The 16455-nt window shown below is 44.7% G+C and overlaps 1 protein-coding gene across 2 annotated transcripts in view; it reads right to left on the bottom strand.

The window, feature by feature from the left end:
* Nucleotides 1-16455, bottom strand: part of NHS (NHS actin remodeling regulator) — a 588432-nt gene that overhangs the window by 174900 nt on the left and 397077 nt on the right. For both annotated transcript variants that reach the window (XM_069636816.1, XM_069636817.1), the window contains exon 3: nucleotides 3185-3315. In XM_069636816.1, the coding sequence (XP_069492917.1) occupies nucleotides 3185-3315 (131 nt within the window). The remainder of the gene's footprint in view (nucleotides 1-3184; nucleotides 3316-16455) is intronic.

The raw sequence follows: 16455 nt of genomic DNA, 5'->3' as shown, positions 1-16455 counted from the left end.
GGAGCTGCAGTGGGTCTCTTTTTGGGAACGTGTGCTCCAAGGCAGACGAGGAGAGCCAATGGAGTTATTCCAAGTGATACTGATTGTTTTGAAACTTTGCACCGTCTCACGATACCCACCTGACGCGCTATATGCCAGAATATAACCTTTTCCAGAGCAGGAGGCATAGTGCAAGGGAATATCAGCCTATCGTCATTAAGGAAAGTATTTGGTTACATTGTATTTCTGAAAAAAGGAGTGTTGATTTTTCAACTATAATAAGTAGTGTCAACAATGATCCTTTCTACTTACTCGGCTGCACCCCCTATTAGCCAGAACGCGCCTCTTCCTTTGAACTTATATTATCCAATGTTTTATAGGTTGGACGTGTACCCCATTAATTCAAATTGTTAAGTCAATTGCCACTGTCGCTGGCACTTTAACTTGCTGCACGGTGCGCCAAAGTAAACACCCCCTACCATGTTTGTGCTTGGTGGGGAGGGGGGGGAGAATTTCATGGACTGATTTGGAATCTGTCTGCTCTGGGCAGGTGCAAAAAGCAGATGGATTCCATTGAAATCCATAGAATCTTCACCATCATATAAATCGCATGTTGGTCGGAGATGCTATTATAAAAAATCTAACAAAATCCCACAATGCGTTAAAAGCATACATACAAGTTGTATGCATAATATTGTTGGACCATGTTGACATCATGGGTTTTATCTAGTATCGGTTTAGCTTCTTGTAAGACAATTTATTTGTGAAATCATTTTAAAAGTCATACATCTCTGATTTTTGCACCAGTGCAAATCAATAAACTACTAAATCAGTTTCTGTGAATATTGGAGTCGTCCTTGAACCGGTCGATCAAGCAGAAGCTTTACAGACAGCTTTCATAGTCTGTAACCACTTGATCTTAGCTTACTGTTTGTGGGCACTTGACGAATTTAGTCCTGAACAGAAGTAAATGGGACTGCTAATGAATGCATTACTTACCTGTAAACATACTTTTGCTTCTTGATCTCTGTTATATGCTGTGCATAACCCTGTCCCCTGGTGTTCGGATCTGGGTGGCAGCATTTCACCAAATATGAAGAGTGCTTATGGTGAAATGAACCATTTTAGATAAAGCACTGAACATATTTTGTCACCCATCACCATGTGTTGAGTGCATTTCTCTTAGGTCGAGTATGTAAATTACGTAAAGTTGCCCTGCAGGTCTAGTGGGGCTTTTAAGAATTTGTGAGGCCTGTTAGGCTGCTTGTGTCCTGTATTACCCCCTCACCTCTTTGTTGTGCTGGTGCTTCCTCTATTCCAATTAGTAGTAGTGGTTCTATCTCGTAAAGTAGCAGGTAACTACGCGGTGATACGACCTGCAGTCTTGCTGGTGGTATTGGATGCGATGACTTGTTGAATTGAAAATAGGAACTTTCTGCTACTGTATCTATCCCTTGTTTGATGTTATCAGCTATATTTGATTGGAGAACAACTACATATTTTCCAGTGCCCCTTCCTCCATGACATCTTGTCTAGCAAGCTCTGTAAGACTCTCCTTTCTACTGGGCTAACGTCTACTGTCGTCGTGAGCCATGGTTGTTGCCCATATCACTGAGAGGGTTGTCTTTGTGTTATGAAGTCACAGCAAGGCTGCACTGCAACGCACAAAATAAGCATCCATTGCAGAAGTGTCCCTGTTGCCTTTTTGCTCTCTCTTTATATTTTGTTTGTTTCTCCATGATTTGCCGTCTAGCCTTTATTCATTGAAAGGCATTTTGAGCACTTGGCTTCAACCTGTGGACAGGGAGCTGGGCTTCTTAACAAGCAACGTCTCCCAAAGGCCGGACATTGTTTTACCTATCTGGTTGATGTTTCTACCACGTCGACTGCAACCTTCCTTAAAACAGGTATTGCAAATAATGTTCTCTTCCTGTTCTAAACCCTCTGCCTTCTTCAGATGTTCCTCTCGACAGGCTCAATAGGCGACATACGCAATTAGATTGTGGGTCTCATCACGAGTTGGGCGGTAGCGCCGGCGCTATTACCACCGGTGCTATTAGCGCCGGATCACGGGTTTGGCGGAACGGTTAGTGCCCATACCCCATGGGCCCATTCGGGAATTCCTCATTCCCCATTGGACCCAATGGGGAAAATTCACGCTATTACCGCCAGCGGATTTCCCGCTGGCGGTAATAGCGACAAAAATCGGCAAATTTGCAGCAGATTTTCCCCCAGCTAAGAGCTGGGGGGAAATACGCCAAGGCCATGATCTGGCGGACCCTTAAATGCGGCGGTAATAGCGCTACCGCCGCATTTAAGAGTTACCGCCAGACTCGTGATGAGTCCCTGTGTGTTTTATACTTCTGCTGGTGTCTTCAAACAAAGCACTTGTTAACTATTTTCCTACTCTAAATTCATTTTTACTTGACCCTACACAAGGGGTCTGCTGTCTATGGCTCTCCAGATGTTTCTGACTTTGACTACCATGATCCCTCACTCTTCTCTATGGTGGTTAGGGTTGATGGAAATTGTATTCCAGCACTTCTGGTGGACAAAAGGCTGCAGTCTCCTGTCGTACATGCTTGGAAACTTGACGTTTTATGAAAAATAATAACTGAATTACGCAAGATAAATCTGAAGACTCAAACCACATCATGCTGCGTCAAGGCTTATTACATGAGCTCTTTATTTCTCGTGCATCAAAACCTATCCCGGGAAGGGGGGCTGGAATATGGCAGTGGGCGGAGTGTGTCCTATATCTAAAAGATACGTCGGGGGTTCCAACCCCAACATGTCAGACCCATCTGCTCCTTCTTTCCTGGTTATTCAAACAAGTAACATTCAATTAGGTACAATAATTATGAACTCTTTTATCGTTTTCTGAGTTTAGCCTGTAAAGACTGAGAAATGTGTACTCGTTATCATTATGTGAAATTCATAATACATGGAAACATAGCATACTGTACATTTGTGTTAGCAGGAAAGTTCTCCTTTAAACATATCAAGTCACACAACGGGCACTCACTACCCTGTGGCGAGTGATTGTTCACTCTTGGCGACTAAGAAATGGTGTGCTGTGTGCATGTGGAGAACTGCCGTTCAGGCCTGTGTCCCCGTGACTTCTATGCCAATTAGCTGACAACTTGAAATCTGTACCCCTGAAAATATTATTCTTCCTGCCAGTGGGTATCCATGGAAAGCTTACTGGAATTTGGGGGCGCTCCTTTATGTCTCGTCTCTTCTGGCTGCGGATGACAGGAAAAGCAGGGAATGGTGGAGCCACCGAGATGGACGCAGAGATTCTTCTCCCTCGACTGTCGCCGCGGTGTCGATGCTCTGTTCATAGAAAAAAAAGAATAAAAGAAGCAGTCAAATATCAGAAACCAAAAGAAAAGTCTGAATTGCTGCATTTTCATTAGCATTCCTGAAAACATGTTTCGAAGGATACCCTCCTTTTTCAGGGATTCAGACATCAATCATTATTGCATGTTTGCTTATTATTCAAGGTGTTGGTTCTTAGGGAAGAGTTTAAAGTCATATAATGCACCAGGACCTCTAATTTAAAGCATGAGTCTCATTGCATGTTCTACTTTAAGTAATTGACGTGCTGGCTGCACAAAGATAAAGAATTTAATGAGGCCCAGGCATGAAAAATCAGTGAGCATTTTCTATCTTGTCCTTCTGCAAGGTCAGAGATAAGCAGACCCATTTGCGAAACCTTCTCCCTACAGTGATTGGTTCAGCCTTCCTTTACTTTATGGGCCTGATTTACAAGGGCGCTTTATAATGCCGCAATCCCATTGAAAAACGCATTTTAAATCAGGCTCTGTGGGTTTATCAGTGGTGAGCGCTGGCCAACCGTGCTTTAAACCAGTTTTATTGTGTAGCCCTTTGAATCATTGTTTATCATCCAGCTGGTTAGAAATACCAAGATCTCTCTCTCTCTCTCAACAGAATACGGTATCCCCATAGCGCTGCGGGACATGAACCACTCAGGAATCCCTTGTTAATGACGAATTATTTCGCCTTTGGTTTTGGTGGAAATTAGCACTGATCTCAAGCATAAAACGAATAGTGGAAAATGGGAAATGGGCTTATAGTACAGGATCAGTATTTTTTAACTGAGCTTTAGCAATGGTTTGGAAAAGCCATAAGTCCCAGTAACGCGGCCATTCTTGGGCCGTTATTCTTGGCTTTGCCCTCCTCACTATGAATTGTGGGGTGTTTTCAATCAGGAGAAAGCATGGTAAAAATTCACGTTAGCTTATATGAACACTATACACTGGATAGCCTATTGTGTTCCTGCAAGGGCATCTTGGGGTTCAGGTGACGATTAGAGGCCATTCTTCTTTAGGTCCCTTGGTTTATGAGGCAAACCAGCCACCGTTGATGTCACTATAGGACTAGAATGTGTGGTTATGCATTATGTATCCCATGTGCATTTGTGACCCCTGGCCCCCAGTAGAAGCCAGTTACATTCATAATTAACCCTTTGAAATCCACTCAGCATGTTTGTGTGGTAGTGGAAATTCAGGAGGTTATAACCTCCCCCGGGATCAGATGAGACCTGTTATTTTGGACATGTCATTATTATTATTATTGTTAGGTGATTTGAATGTGGGGATGAAACCACACTTTGAGAATCTTGGTGATGTGACCTTGGCTGACACTGAAGTGGATTGAGAAAGTGGACAGACTTGGCAACGAGATGGATGGGACCTTGGTCAACAAGGGCACGAGATGCAGTAGGGCTCATGTTTCAGATGCAATGTTTCTCCTTTTGGCTAAAAAGTGGGTTACACTCCAAACATTGCACGATGCTCTGTGGAGTGCAGAGTCAGGGTTCTTGGAACAAAGGAGAGGACATCTTGGAAGTAGAAATGATACGGCCAGGGGCAGAAAGAAAAGCAAGATGAACACGATGGACATTGAGCCATATGTTGCTCCAGAATTCAAATATTGAGCATAAAACAACAGAGGGAGATAGTTAACTAAGACCTTTACAGATTTTGGATGCATAGAACGTGGGAATACGTTAAGGGCGGTATACGCAGCTATAAAGGTCTATAGCTACTAAGACGAAATGTAGAACAACTGATGATACCATAATATCAGTCTGACCGATTATTAATCACATCCTTTTATACTCACCTGTGTTTTCACACCACAGGCCGTTTAGTCCTCAAATATTGCAGCTAGGGTTTTATTCTGACTATAGATTTTTAAAACCTGAATGCAGGGTTTAACCTACAGAGCTCCAATTTGGTCAATGGATATAAATTATTTCTAATTTATAATAAATGTAATCACAATTCGTGTAAACATAATATGAAAGAAATGATAATGGAAAAACATAATAAAAAGAACATACGTGGAGATCATTGCAAAAGGTTCCAGTTTCTGTATTTCGCGTGTCTGTAAGTACACCATAGTAGATCGACCACAACAAGGCCCCTCCTTTCAACTTTATGTCACCTCCCTCTCTTCCCACACTGGCACTTAACACCACGACTATTTTATTCTACTTTAGTTCCGACAATAAGCAGCCCTTCACACCTGCCCTTCTGGGACCCAGCATGTTGTCCATCAAAGGCAGTGGTAAATCCACCATGTCCTGTATTCACATTTTTTCTGATCTCTCTATATTTCCATTGGACTTCGATATCTCCTTTACTCACAGCCTACCTCATTTTCCCTTACACCTCGGCTGTTCTTGTATACCTTACTCGATCTGAATTATGTTTTCATCAATCCTGATTTTCGTTCCAGGAGAAGACAGAGGGCCTCATTACACAGTAGGCGGTGGACCAAGGTGCTATTAGCACCTTGGTCCATGCCGGTAAAATACCGGCACCGCCTTGGTGGAAAGGGGAATTACCGCCCTATTCCAAGGTTGGTGGGGCGGTAATTCCCCCTTCCCCCATTGCCCTTCCCCATTCCCATTTTTGCCCCATAGGGCTCTAAGGGAATGGGGAAGGCGCTAATTACGGTGCCACAAATTGCGGTACCGTAATTAGCTCCCTGGTCCCTTTGCGGGTTGGTTTTTAACGCCTGCAAAAAGCAGGCGTTAAATTCTCCAACCCGCAAAGGGACCTCGTAGTAAGGCGGTAAGGGTTTACCGGTACCGGTAAAATACCGGTACAGGTAAACCCTTACCGCCTACCGTGTAATGAGGCCCAGAGTGTGGTGGTTAGTGGGACAATCAGATCTACCAGCCCAGGCCACACGCTTGTGATCCACATGGGAAGCAGCTGCAAGCTATAAGTGGGAGACCACTCACTTTTAATTTACTTTAAGTTATTTATTAGGCGCAGCCAAAGTGGGACGGAGGCATACGGGCACCAAAGACAGTCAGTAGTGAGCATTCAGACTATAGGAGTCAAATAGAGCCCTTCTTTAAATAGATATGTCTTAAGTTTGTTCTTCAATAGCTCGAGTGTCGGCAATTTTCTTAGGCCTGAAGGTAGAGCATTCCACTTCGCTGGGGCAGCTGCCCAAAAAGCTCCCCTTCTAACCAGTTCCAATGAGGTTTTTGGAATTTGCAAGTTTTTATCACAATTAGAGCGAAGGGTGCGCGCCACCCGTTTGAACTTCAATCTGTTTGAAATATATGCAGGAAAGGATCCATTGAGGGACTTTTACGTAATGGTAAGCAACCTAAATTCAATCCTTTCTGCAATAGGTAGCCAATGGAGCCTTCTTCTTATCTCTGATGCATGCCCAAACTTTTGTAACCCCATAATGGCTCTAATCATGCTGTTCTGCACCACTTGGAGTTAACCAAGTTCAGTTTTACCCGCTCCTATGAGAAGGGAGTCACAGTAATCAGTTTTGGAAGAGATAGTAGTTTGAGCGATCGTTTCACAGCTGTGTTGGGATAAAAAAGGACGAATGTGTGAGAGAAGCCTGATATAATAGGCATATATTGACACCAGGCCATTAACATGGTCGCACATATTCAAGGTCTGATTGAATGTCACCCCTAAGATTTTTTATTTTGTCCCTTATTGGAATGTCGTGGTCCGCAATGCGGAAAGATTCCTACTGTGGTGCAAGTCTTGTAAGTCTAGGTCTACATCCGACGACCATAAGCTCGGTCTTGCCATGGTTCAATGCCATCCCGCTCATGGCCATCCACTTGTGTATGATGTCATAAACCTCTGCCACTGCTAAAGTGTCCTTCTCATAGTTGCCTGTTAAGGGGATAAGGCACTGCGAGTTGTCCGCATAGTTAGAAAAACAGATCTTTTTATCTTCTAACTTATGAAAAAAAGGGGCTGCCGGCTTGGCTTCTGGGATGTCTTAGGTAGCCTGCATATTTTGCCCGCCAGCCTGTAGGTAGCTCAGAGGGGCTTGATTGAACTGATGAATACATAAGAGGTTGGGGTACGCTTGAACCCAACAGCAGTCTAGCTGCAGTCAAGACAGTGAAGAGACTGCACTCAGCACCCAACTAATGTGCGGCTGTGGCCATTTTAAAGGTTGGGGTACTAATGACCTACACCTGAACGAATATGGGAGGAACTGATTCCCAGTCGGAAGGAATATTATTATTATTATTATTAGGCTACTTATTGAGCGCGGACTAGCTTCGGAAAAAAACAGAGCTCTTTACAGTCATAGGGGGAAGAACATGGTGAGGGAAGCAGAGAAACAAGTGAGCAGGGAGCTAACAGGCGAAGCGGGAGAGCAGGTAGTTTGGTAGCAAGGGATCTACAAGCAATCAGGGGAGGAAACCAGGGACGTAATTTCACCAAAATGCCTGGGGTAGCAGAAGTGACATCACACAACCCCGCCCCCAAGTGCCACCACGGGAAGAGATGGCAAACGACCTTCAGATTTTTTAGATGCGTCTAGCACCCGTGTTTCCAGGCGCTCTCATTTCAGCCAGCTATAAGAACAGGGGTACAGAGAGAGGCACGATTTGTCCACGATCACACATTTGGGGAATGCCATTTTCCATATTCGACGTGGGGTCAATATGTAAAACATACATAATGCAGTACTTGTAACAGGGTAACCGAAATCTCTAATGAAGGCCACAGCTAATGTATGGAACATCTATAGATCAATGGACACAGAAGTACTCGTTATCTGTGGCGTTGCTGTGTTAAACAAGCCAAAAAAATCACTGACCTGGGGAGGCGTGTGCTGCGGTTTACCCAGGAGCAAAAGGCTGCACGAGCAAAGGCCTGAACATTAAATCATTGACCAGGATTTAGTATTAAAAAAATTCCCTGGTTATAAATGTATCTACAAATCAGCTACCACTATGATTGAAGAAACCTATTAGACTGGTCTGCGTGCACACAGGGGGGTGCATTGATAATGTTATCTTTACTGGAGTATCATACCTGGGATAGATTCAATATACCCAGGACCCCCCATAGTTTTTATAAACTTGAATCTGGGTATCTCCAGACAAAAGGAGTTGGCTGCTCTAGTGGGATGGATAGGCGTTCTCCTGTTGTTTAACATGGCACGTATTATGCAGGAGCCTTCCAAGACAGGGCTTGAAGCAACAAGATTCCTGTAGTATAAATGACAGCATTAATCCAGCTGTGCAGTGAACTATGACCCTTTTTTTGTTCTTGGTGGAAACAGAGTTCACAGCTAGATAGCTTCCTTCAGAGCGGAACCATCAAAGAGGGAAGTGGGGAAATACCCCACAGGAATTCCAGTTTCAGTTGCATCCATTCAAGGTGCAGAACAGGTAGGGGCCTACTCCCTGCACAAATGCATTAAATACACAAATGCATAAGCATAAGAAAGCCAGACGTTAGGGCCTGCACAGTGGCTGTACTAAAACACTCTGTGAGGACTCCACATTACCTGTCAGGCAGACTCCCAGACATCTTGTATACCCCTCAGTTCATGAGCAGGTCGTCACCTCAGATATGCTCCAGAGCCCACCTTCTTGTCTCCTTCACAAATCAAAAGGGCAGGCTACCATACATCAGCGCTAACATCCGGATTGAGATAATGTTTGGCGTGCTTCTGTCACACAGAGGCCAACTACCCAAAATGAAACTGCTATTTGACATTAACGGCAAACAAATATCCCAGAATTTCCTTAAACCATGTCTACTATGCAAGTGGTCGAGTTGATTTTGCGAGGCCTGCCAAGTTCCTGGCGACTATCCCCAGACGTTATGCCCCATTTAGCAACATATGCACAATGCAAAGAATCTGCTTCATAACATAAAATGAAGAAAGACACATGTCAGCGGCGGACTGTTCTCCGCTACGGAGGTTAACCTGTGGCATGTGCGTCTTGAGTATCTGAAACATCAGATAGGAATCTTAAAGTTCAGGAAGATGCTGGCAACTCAGTTGTCTGACCCGGTCTACCAAAAAATGGCCAACCCCCTCTCCCCGCCCTCTCCTGTGGTTTATCCTCCAATATGAGGGGCTGCCTAGGTATCGTTTTTAAGAAGACTACTTTGCCTTTTCTCCTGCACTGACTTGCCATGCACTTGCGTGATCTGAATGACACCTGGCCTAGTAGGATCGTTGTCCGTCCTCCCTTTGTTCCCCTCCCTTGCCTCGTCGCGCCTTGAAACACTTGTGTATAGGCGCGTTATAAATGCCATATCATATCATATCACCCCAAGCGTAGTATAATGATAGCTATTGGTCTTGTCACCATAATTCCGTCTGCAGAGCTGCGACCACTGATTTTGCTTTGAATGGCTCCTCCTTCCCTCACTGATTTCCTTTCACCCACCCTACCCACCCTTTTATTCTTTTTCCCGCTGAAGGTGATAAAGTATTTGATGTTTACTCTTATATCTCATCACCTTTCCTCCTTACTCTTGGGACGTTCCACGGAACGTGGGGGAGACTGCAGCCTGTGGCAAAGCAGCATATTCTGGAACGTCCTGGTAAGCACCAGCGTGGCGCGCCAGCCATGCCCCCATGCAGCACCCTTGCGTGCGCCGCTCAACCATCAGCCCCTTTCTTCACATCGGAAAGGACAGAGCCAAGAATTGCACCTGCGCACATATTCCGCCGACCCACACAGTTACTGCCGGACCTGTTTAGGGAGATCACACAAAGGACAAATGCCCCGTTGTATATAAAAACCTAAAACATTTCTTGTTCAGGCCCGACTCCTGATAAATAATATTAAAATTTTATTTTGTACTGCAAATATTAACACATAATCCCTAGAACCCAGAATGGGTGGCAACATGGGTATGGTATGGTATAAAGACTGGTAAAGTGTTCTATCATCTAAGGGCTTTGCGGTAAGGCTACCTGAGGGTCTGTGGGGATGAGGATAGCACGTGAGGAAATCTGCTAGGTGGACATTTCTCTCCAAAAGTCTAAATGTGTGGATGAGGAATCCAATCACAGGAACCAGCACAGAGCGGGCACAGTCCCTTTCATGCACAAAGGAGAATTCAGGGACACCACCGAGTATCCTATACAACTAATACTGAAATGGGTATCGATCAATTGTTCACATACAAAAACCAGAAGTACCCAGATTCGTACATTGGAAACTGAGGGCAATAGCGACAGACAGGAAGCTTGCACAACCCAAGCCTTCTAACTTAGAGGCTGGCAGAAGAGAGGGTAGATGGGCACCCACAAGCTACATTCTCACCAGCATTTCTGTCAAGTACACTCCATGGCAGACTAGTCAGAGGTAGTTTCCAGACACTGTAGACTTTGGAGTGAGAATGTGTTACCTGTGGGGTCTTTAATGACAAAGCAATCACCCAAAGCAACAGAACATAAATAATGGATGGAGGGAACTCTGAGTTACCCTGGAGAGAGACTATTTTATATACAAAGAATGTACAGGTAGTAACGTATTCCTGACGTATTCGTCATTTTCTATTAGTAAGGCATTAATATGGCCTTCTAGACATGGGGGTGGGGTGATTTTTGCGGGACAATGACCGGCCACCAAGTTATAGTTTGTAGACAAACTGAGTTAGAAAATTACATGTGGTTTTATTTTGTGGTATTAAAATAACATGTTTTTCTTCAAGTTAAGCATTTTAATTGCAACTTGGTTGAGCTGGAACAGGTTCAGCATGAGCAGGCATGAGGTGTTATGTACTAGTAAATGGTTTCTCTATAAGAAAGGAAAAGTGAACACATTTTCAAATGTTTTTTCCTTTCTCTTTCATGTGTTAATTAGCAAAGTGCAGCCAAAAAAATGTCATCGCAGAGAGGAAGTGTCATCTTTAAATAACATCTTCCCTCGAAATAGCATTGTGCTTTCCCTGTCGGATTCTGAAACCAGAAAGTTCAGAATCCAGTCAATACTAATAGTTATTGATTGGATTCTAAAAACAAAAGAGGTGATGACTGGAAGGTTTAGAATGAATCTTAACCACTGGAATTGCTCTGGGCAACCATTCATACCATCGTTCTTCGCCTGCCAAGCCATTACAGAAGGGGAAAGACCATATGCAAATCAGTCTTGGTCCCACCCCGAAAGGGGCAGGCCTGCCTGAACTGCTTGGTCACATCCCTTCTGCACGAGACCACAGGCATCCCCAAACATGTTTCGGCCTTGTTGGGTCTCATCAGTGAGGAGTAGCTTGGGTCTCTAGGCCCAGCAGGCATGGGACCCACGTCTGGGCATACCCGTCCCACACGGGGTGACAAAGCAAAAACAAAAGAGGTGATGACTGGAAGGTTTAGAATGAATCTTAACCACTGGCATTGCTCTGAGCAACCCTCCATACCATCGGTCTTCGCCTGCCAAGCCATTACAGAAGGGGAAAGACCATATGCAAATCAGTCTTGGTCCGACCCCGAAAGGGCAGGCCAGGCCGAACTGCTTGGTCACATCCCTACTGCACGAGACCACAAGCATCCCCAAACATGTTTCAGGCTTGTTGGGCCTCATCAGTGAGGAGTAGCTTGGGTCTCTAGGCCCAGCAGGCATGGGAACCACGTCTGGGCATACCCGTCCCACACGGGGTGACAAAGGAAAAACAAAAGAGGTGATAACTGGAAGGTTTAGAATGAATCTTAACCACTGGCATTGCTCTGGGCAACCCTCCATACCATCGTTCTTCGCCTGCCAAACCATTACAGAAGGGGAAAGACCATATGCAAATCAGTCTTGCTCCCACCCCGAAAGAGGCAGGCCAGTCCGAACTGCTAGGTCACATTTCTGCACGAGACCACAAGCATCCTCAAACATGTTTCAGCCTTGTTGGGCCTCATCCGTGAGGAGTAGCTTGGGTCTCTAGGCCCAGCAGGCATGGGACCCATGTCTGGGCATACCCGTCCCACACGGGGTAACAAAGCAAAAACAAAAGAGGTGATGACTGGAAGGTTTAGAATGAATCTTAACCACTGTCATTACTCTGGCCAACCCTCCATACCATCGTTCTTCGCCTTTCAAGCCATTACAGAAGGGGAAAGATTGCATTCTAAGCATTCTGATTGGCTGAGAGGAGGTCAATAACAATTTCCATCTGCTAATCAGAGTTACTACTGGTAACTTCTTTGTGAATTGATTAGTCTCTCCTCCGAGTAAATGAAGAGTATGTTACTTTGAATCAACCAACTGTGATTTACTGTCCTACGTTTCAGGGATAGAAGTAAACATTATTGTAACAGAGCTGTCTTTTTTTTGGTGATCCATCGTCTTGCATTAGCTTCAATGCACCAACTGTATGCAGAATATAACTCATTTGTAACTGTATTTTTCCACATGGTATCTGCTTTAGATTCATAGTCTTGGCATTATTTAAAATCTAGCAGTCGGTCCAACAGTTCACATTGATTTGGACATATAAACAACCAGAAACCTTCACGATGTTCATGTACCTACTCCGACTACGTCAGATTTTTTTCCTGTTATTGGTTTTGTCATGGAGGTTTCACCACACAAGCTACAGGACAAGGGTTGCTGTACCCAGCTTCATGGGTCACGTGGAAGATTCCATGCGCCACCTTTTCTCTTGTTGGACCTCTATCTCAATGTTCTCCCCATGAAGCTCCCCCCGCAGGGTTTCAACATCATTCTGAAAATTAAGTTATGGAGCAGTGGGTGGGGGGGGGGTCGGTGGGTGGCAGGGATTCATTTTTGGCTTGTGGCATTGTGTGAGTGAGGGGTTTGATGCTTGCTCGAGACACTGGGGTAGACCCCAGGGAGAAAAATACAGCGATTCAAATCCCTGGATATAGGGCAGGGACGGCATTTGGGGGTCACCAGGGGTCGCGGTTGCGACCCCTGAGGTCTCTCTTGCTACCCCTAGAAAAAAGATTGTTTTTGTTAACGTTTCTTTTTTTAAAACTTTTTTTTTTTTAAATGTAAGCTCCTGGGCTGTGGCCAGTGTCATATGGCTCTTTATTTTTGGAGTGGCCGACTTTCTTGTTCAGGCCTCTTAAAGAAACGGGGTTCCACAAGTGTATCACTTTGAGCAGTGACGCTAAATAAGAAAGAATAGGAATAACAAATGATTTGTCTTTCTGGAATTTTATCCATTCATTGCTAGACTCATAAAGGTTTATTTCCAGGCACACTTCTGGTGGTGAGTCACTGATTTAGCCTGTTCTTAAACACCTCAACTCAGTCTTTTACCCTTCTGAGGTCGATAAATGAGTACCAACACAAGTTGGGTGATATTGTATGTATATTTGATCTATATAAAGCGCTTAGCATAAGTGCGATATAATAATATATCATTATCATTTGGCCTTGGACGTCTGCTTGCATTCACAGTAATTTGGTAATATGGTCCTATACACACTGGTATTAATGATACATGTGGTGATTCATTCCTGTATGAAATGTATATAACATTATAGTGATATCACAACCATATTTCTCGTAGTGTACTTAGGAACAAGTGTGATGTCCCTTCCTTTTTTTGTCAAAGGGTGAAAGGTTGTGTTCCATCACTTTCTGTGATGTCACTTTGAGGTGGGGGTCAAATGACATCACTTCTTGTGATGTCATCAGAGGGCAAAGGTCATGTGATGACACTTCCAGTACCCCTGAGCATTTTGGTGAAATGATGTCCCTGATATAGGGATAGCAAATGTTATATGTTCCCACTGAACACAGCACCTGGGCAAGTCAGAGTGAGGCGGCACTCAGCCTGACAATCAACTGAGTAAGGGCAGTGAAGTGAGGGCCTAGCGGTTTCCATATTTGAGGCAGCCCTTTCTGTGAGCTAAAGGTGAATGCCTCCCATATCCCTTAGCACTCTACTTATGGTAATGTGTGGAGTCTTCAGACTAACCCCTTCCCTCTTATGCCGTTTCCATATTACTGTTGCACACACAGCACATGGCATCTGTTGAAAAGAGAGAGAGAGAGAAGACAGAGAGCGAGAACCAGAGGATCTGATTGTGGGAAAGAGAACACGTGAAGCAGGAGCTGTCTGCAGAAGCCAGTGGTAGAAGTTTTGGGATGGTACTAGGCTGTTTTGCCTTGTTAGGTTTTGTCACGTTTTGTTATGACTTAAAATGCTTGGATATTGCTTGTCTTGCCCTTGTCATACCTTGGTAGCTATATTATGCCTGGCGATATGTGGCTTGATTGCTTGCACCCGCTACATTCTCCCAGAAACTATACTGCTCCCTGGTGCCACATTGGGATTTGCTTTCATGTGTACCACTGTAATTTTTCTACACAGTGATTTTGGCCCCTGCTGCCCAAGGCAATAAGTGGCCTTCTGTGTTTTTGATCCACAATGGTCATTCTCCTAGATAATGCACCTTGGCCCTATAGCTTGCTGAGTTTTTCCTTCGGACCCCACCATCTTCTAAGGAATCCCAGCTCTCAACTCTCCCCAGAAACTGTTCTCACCCACTACCAACTTGGAACCCATTGCTGCATGCTCTCTATGTCTTGCACTCCTCCCCGTGTTTCCCCACTCTCATCCGGGGGCAGCCTCTGTACACGGCCCACTGCCATGGACACCAGCCCACTTTAGGGTGCCTCGGGACATTTTCTCACAAGTACCTTACTCGAAGGCCACCACTACAGGAGACAAAACCCGTACCACGACATTTCCCATTGCCATGGCCACACCAGAAAGAGGCTCCTAATTGCCCACTGGGCCCTCCACTAACATCCCCCCGCTAGCGTGCTCCACCTGTATGCTCAAACACGCTATTTTCTTTTATTTATTTTTGCATTTTTAAAGTGCTCCCAAAGCCTGTGGGTATCGAGGCGCTGTTGTAGGAATATAACTTAGTTGCGTATTTATAATGCTTTTAATACCCAGAGGTTTCTAAGCACGGACCCGGGGATCGAACCTGTGTTGTTTCGTGTCGTCTTGTTTCCAAGGCGAGCACGTTGCCGCTGAGCTATCCTCCCGGAACGGGAGACTAAAGACTAAACACGGGGCACGGGACATGGGACACTAAACACACACCAACTAAGTGACTTGCACACAGCAATTGAATAACCTTCCCAATAGGCATAAAAAAGAGCACGCTACACTGCTTCAATATCACTGTCCGGGCAATGCTACCTAGCACCATGGGCACGAGGTCCACTCTGGACACAAATGCCTCTATGCTCTTGACACAGAATGCATAAAAACAGATAAACCTTTGGAGCTCAGGGTGCTTCTGCTTTGCATACATATATTGCAAAAGTAGTATTATTATATAGAATTCTCTGAGCATGGCTGTTTCTTGGCTTATTTGTCTGGTATTTTTTTATTTTAATTTGTGTTCTAGTTAAGTGTTTTCAGATCATATTTAATTTCGCCAATTTAAGCACATTTTGTGTAGCCGGTGCAGGGCTATGGGAATAAGGGTACCTCCTTCGTTACGCGCACAGGGCCAGTGTCATAGCTCTTAAGTTACCCTCATTTGGAGGCTCCGACCAGCCCTTACAATCATTTTTAGTCCAGAAAAATACGACTTCCGACATTACTCCCATCCCGATGGCATTCGAAAGACCCCTCATTATTACATTTAAAGGTCGAACGCCATGTGGTATTACCCTGCTCTGAGGGGGTGTGGGGGCGTCCTTTGCATATGATATGTTGACCCCTGGGATCTCTCAGGTTAGCGCATAAGAAGGTCTTCCACTGGAAACCGCCAAGTACTTTGCGCTGCAAAAACAGGAATGACTGTACTCAACAGGTAGGGGGGGAAAGTTCCAAAAAGGGTCGTTGTATGGCAATTATATAATGGACTCACACTAACAAGCCTTTATTTAAAGGGTGTTAAAAAGATGTACATACCACAGCTTGTTGCGCAGAGCTGAGCGTCCCTCGTCCACACTAATCAAAGCTCATTAAGGGCCTGGTTCATGGAGTATTTTTCAATGGGATTGCGCCATTAGAAAAGGCTTCTGTGAATCAGACCTCGCGGACATACACATTAATGTGTTTGACTGTTGTGTGTAGTTGTGTCATTATTTAGAGGTGATTTCCAAGTCTCCATGCGGTGTTCGTTTCACGCTGCTACGACCCAGCGGTGCTGTTCTACCTCGCCCACCACCATGGCAACCCTTTGCATCTCTATACAGCC

This window comes from Ambystoma mexicanum, chromosome 7p (genome assembly GCF_040938575.1).
Source record: "Ambystoma mexicanum isolate Mex_15411 chromosome 7p, UKY_AmexF1_1, whole genome shotgun sequence".
In the NCBI taxonomy this organism is placed as follows: Eukaryota; Metazoa; Chordata; class Amphibia; order Caudata; family Ambystomatidae; genus Ambystoma; species Ambystoma mexicanum.
The sequence above is the reverse complement of the archived record's forward strand: the minus strand, read 5'-3'. Positions and strand labels throughout refer to the sequence as shown.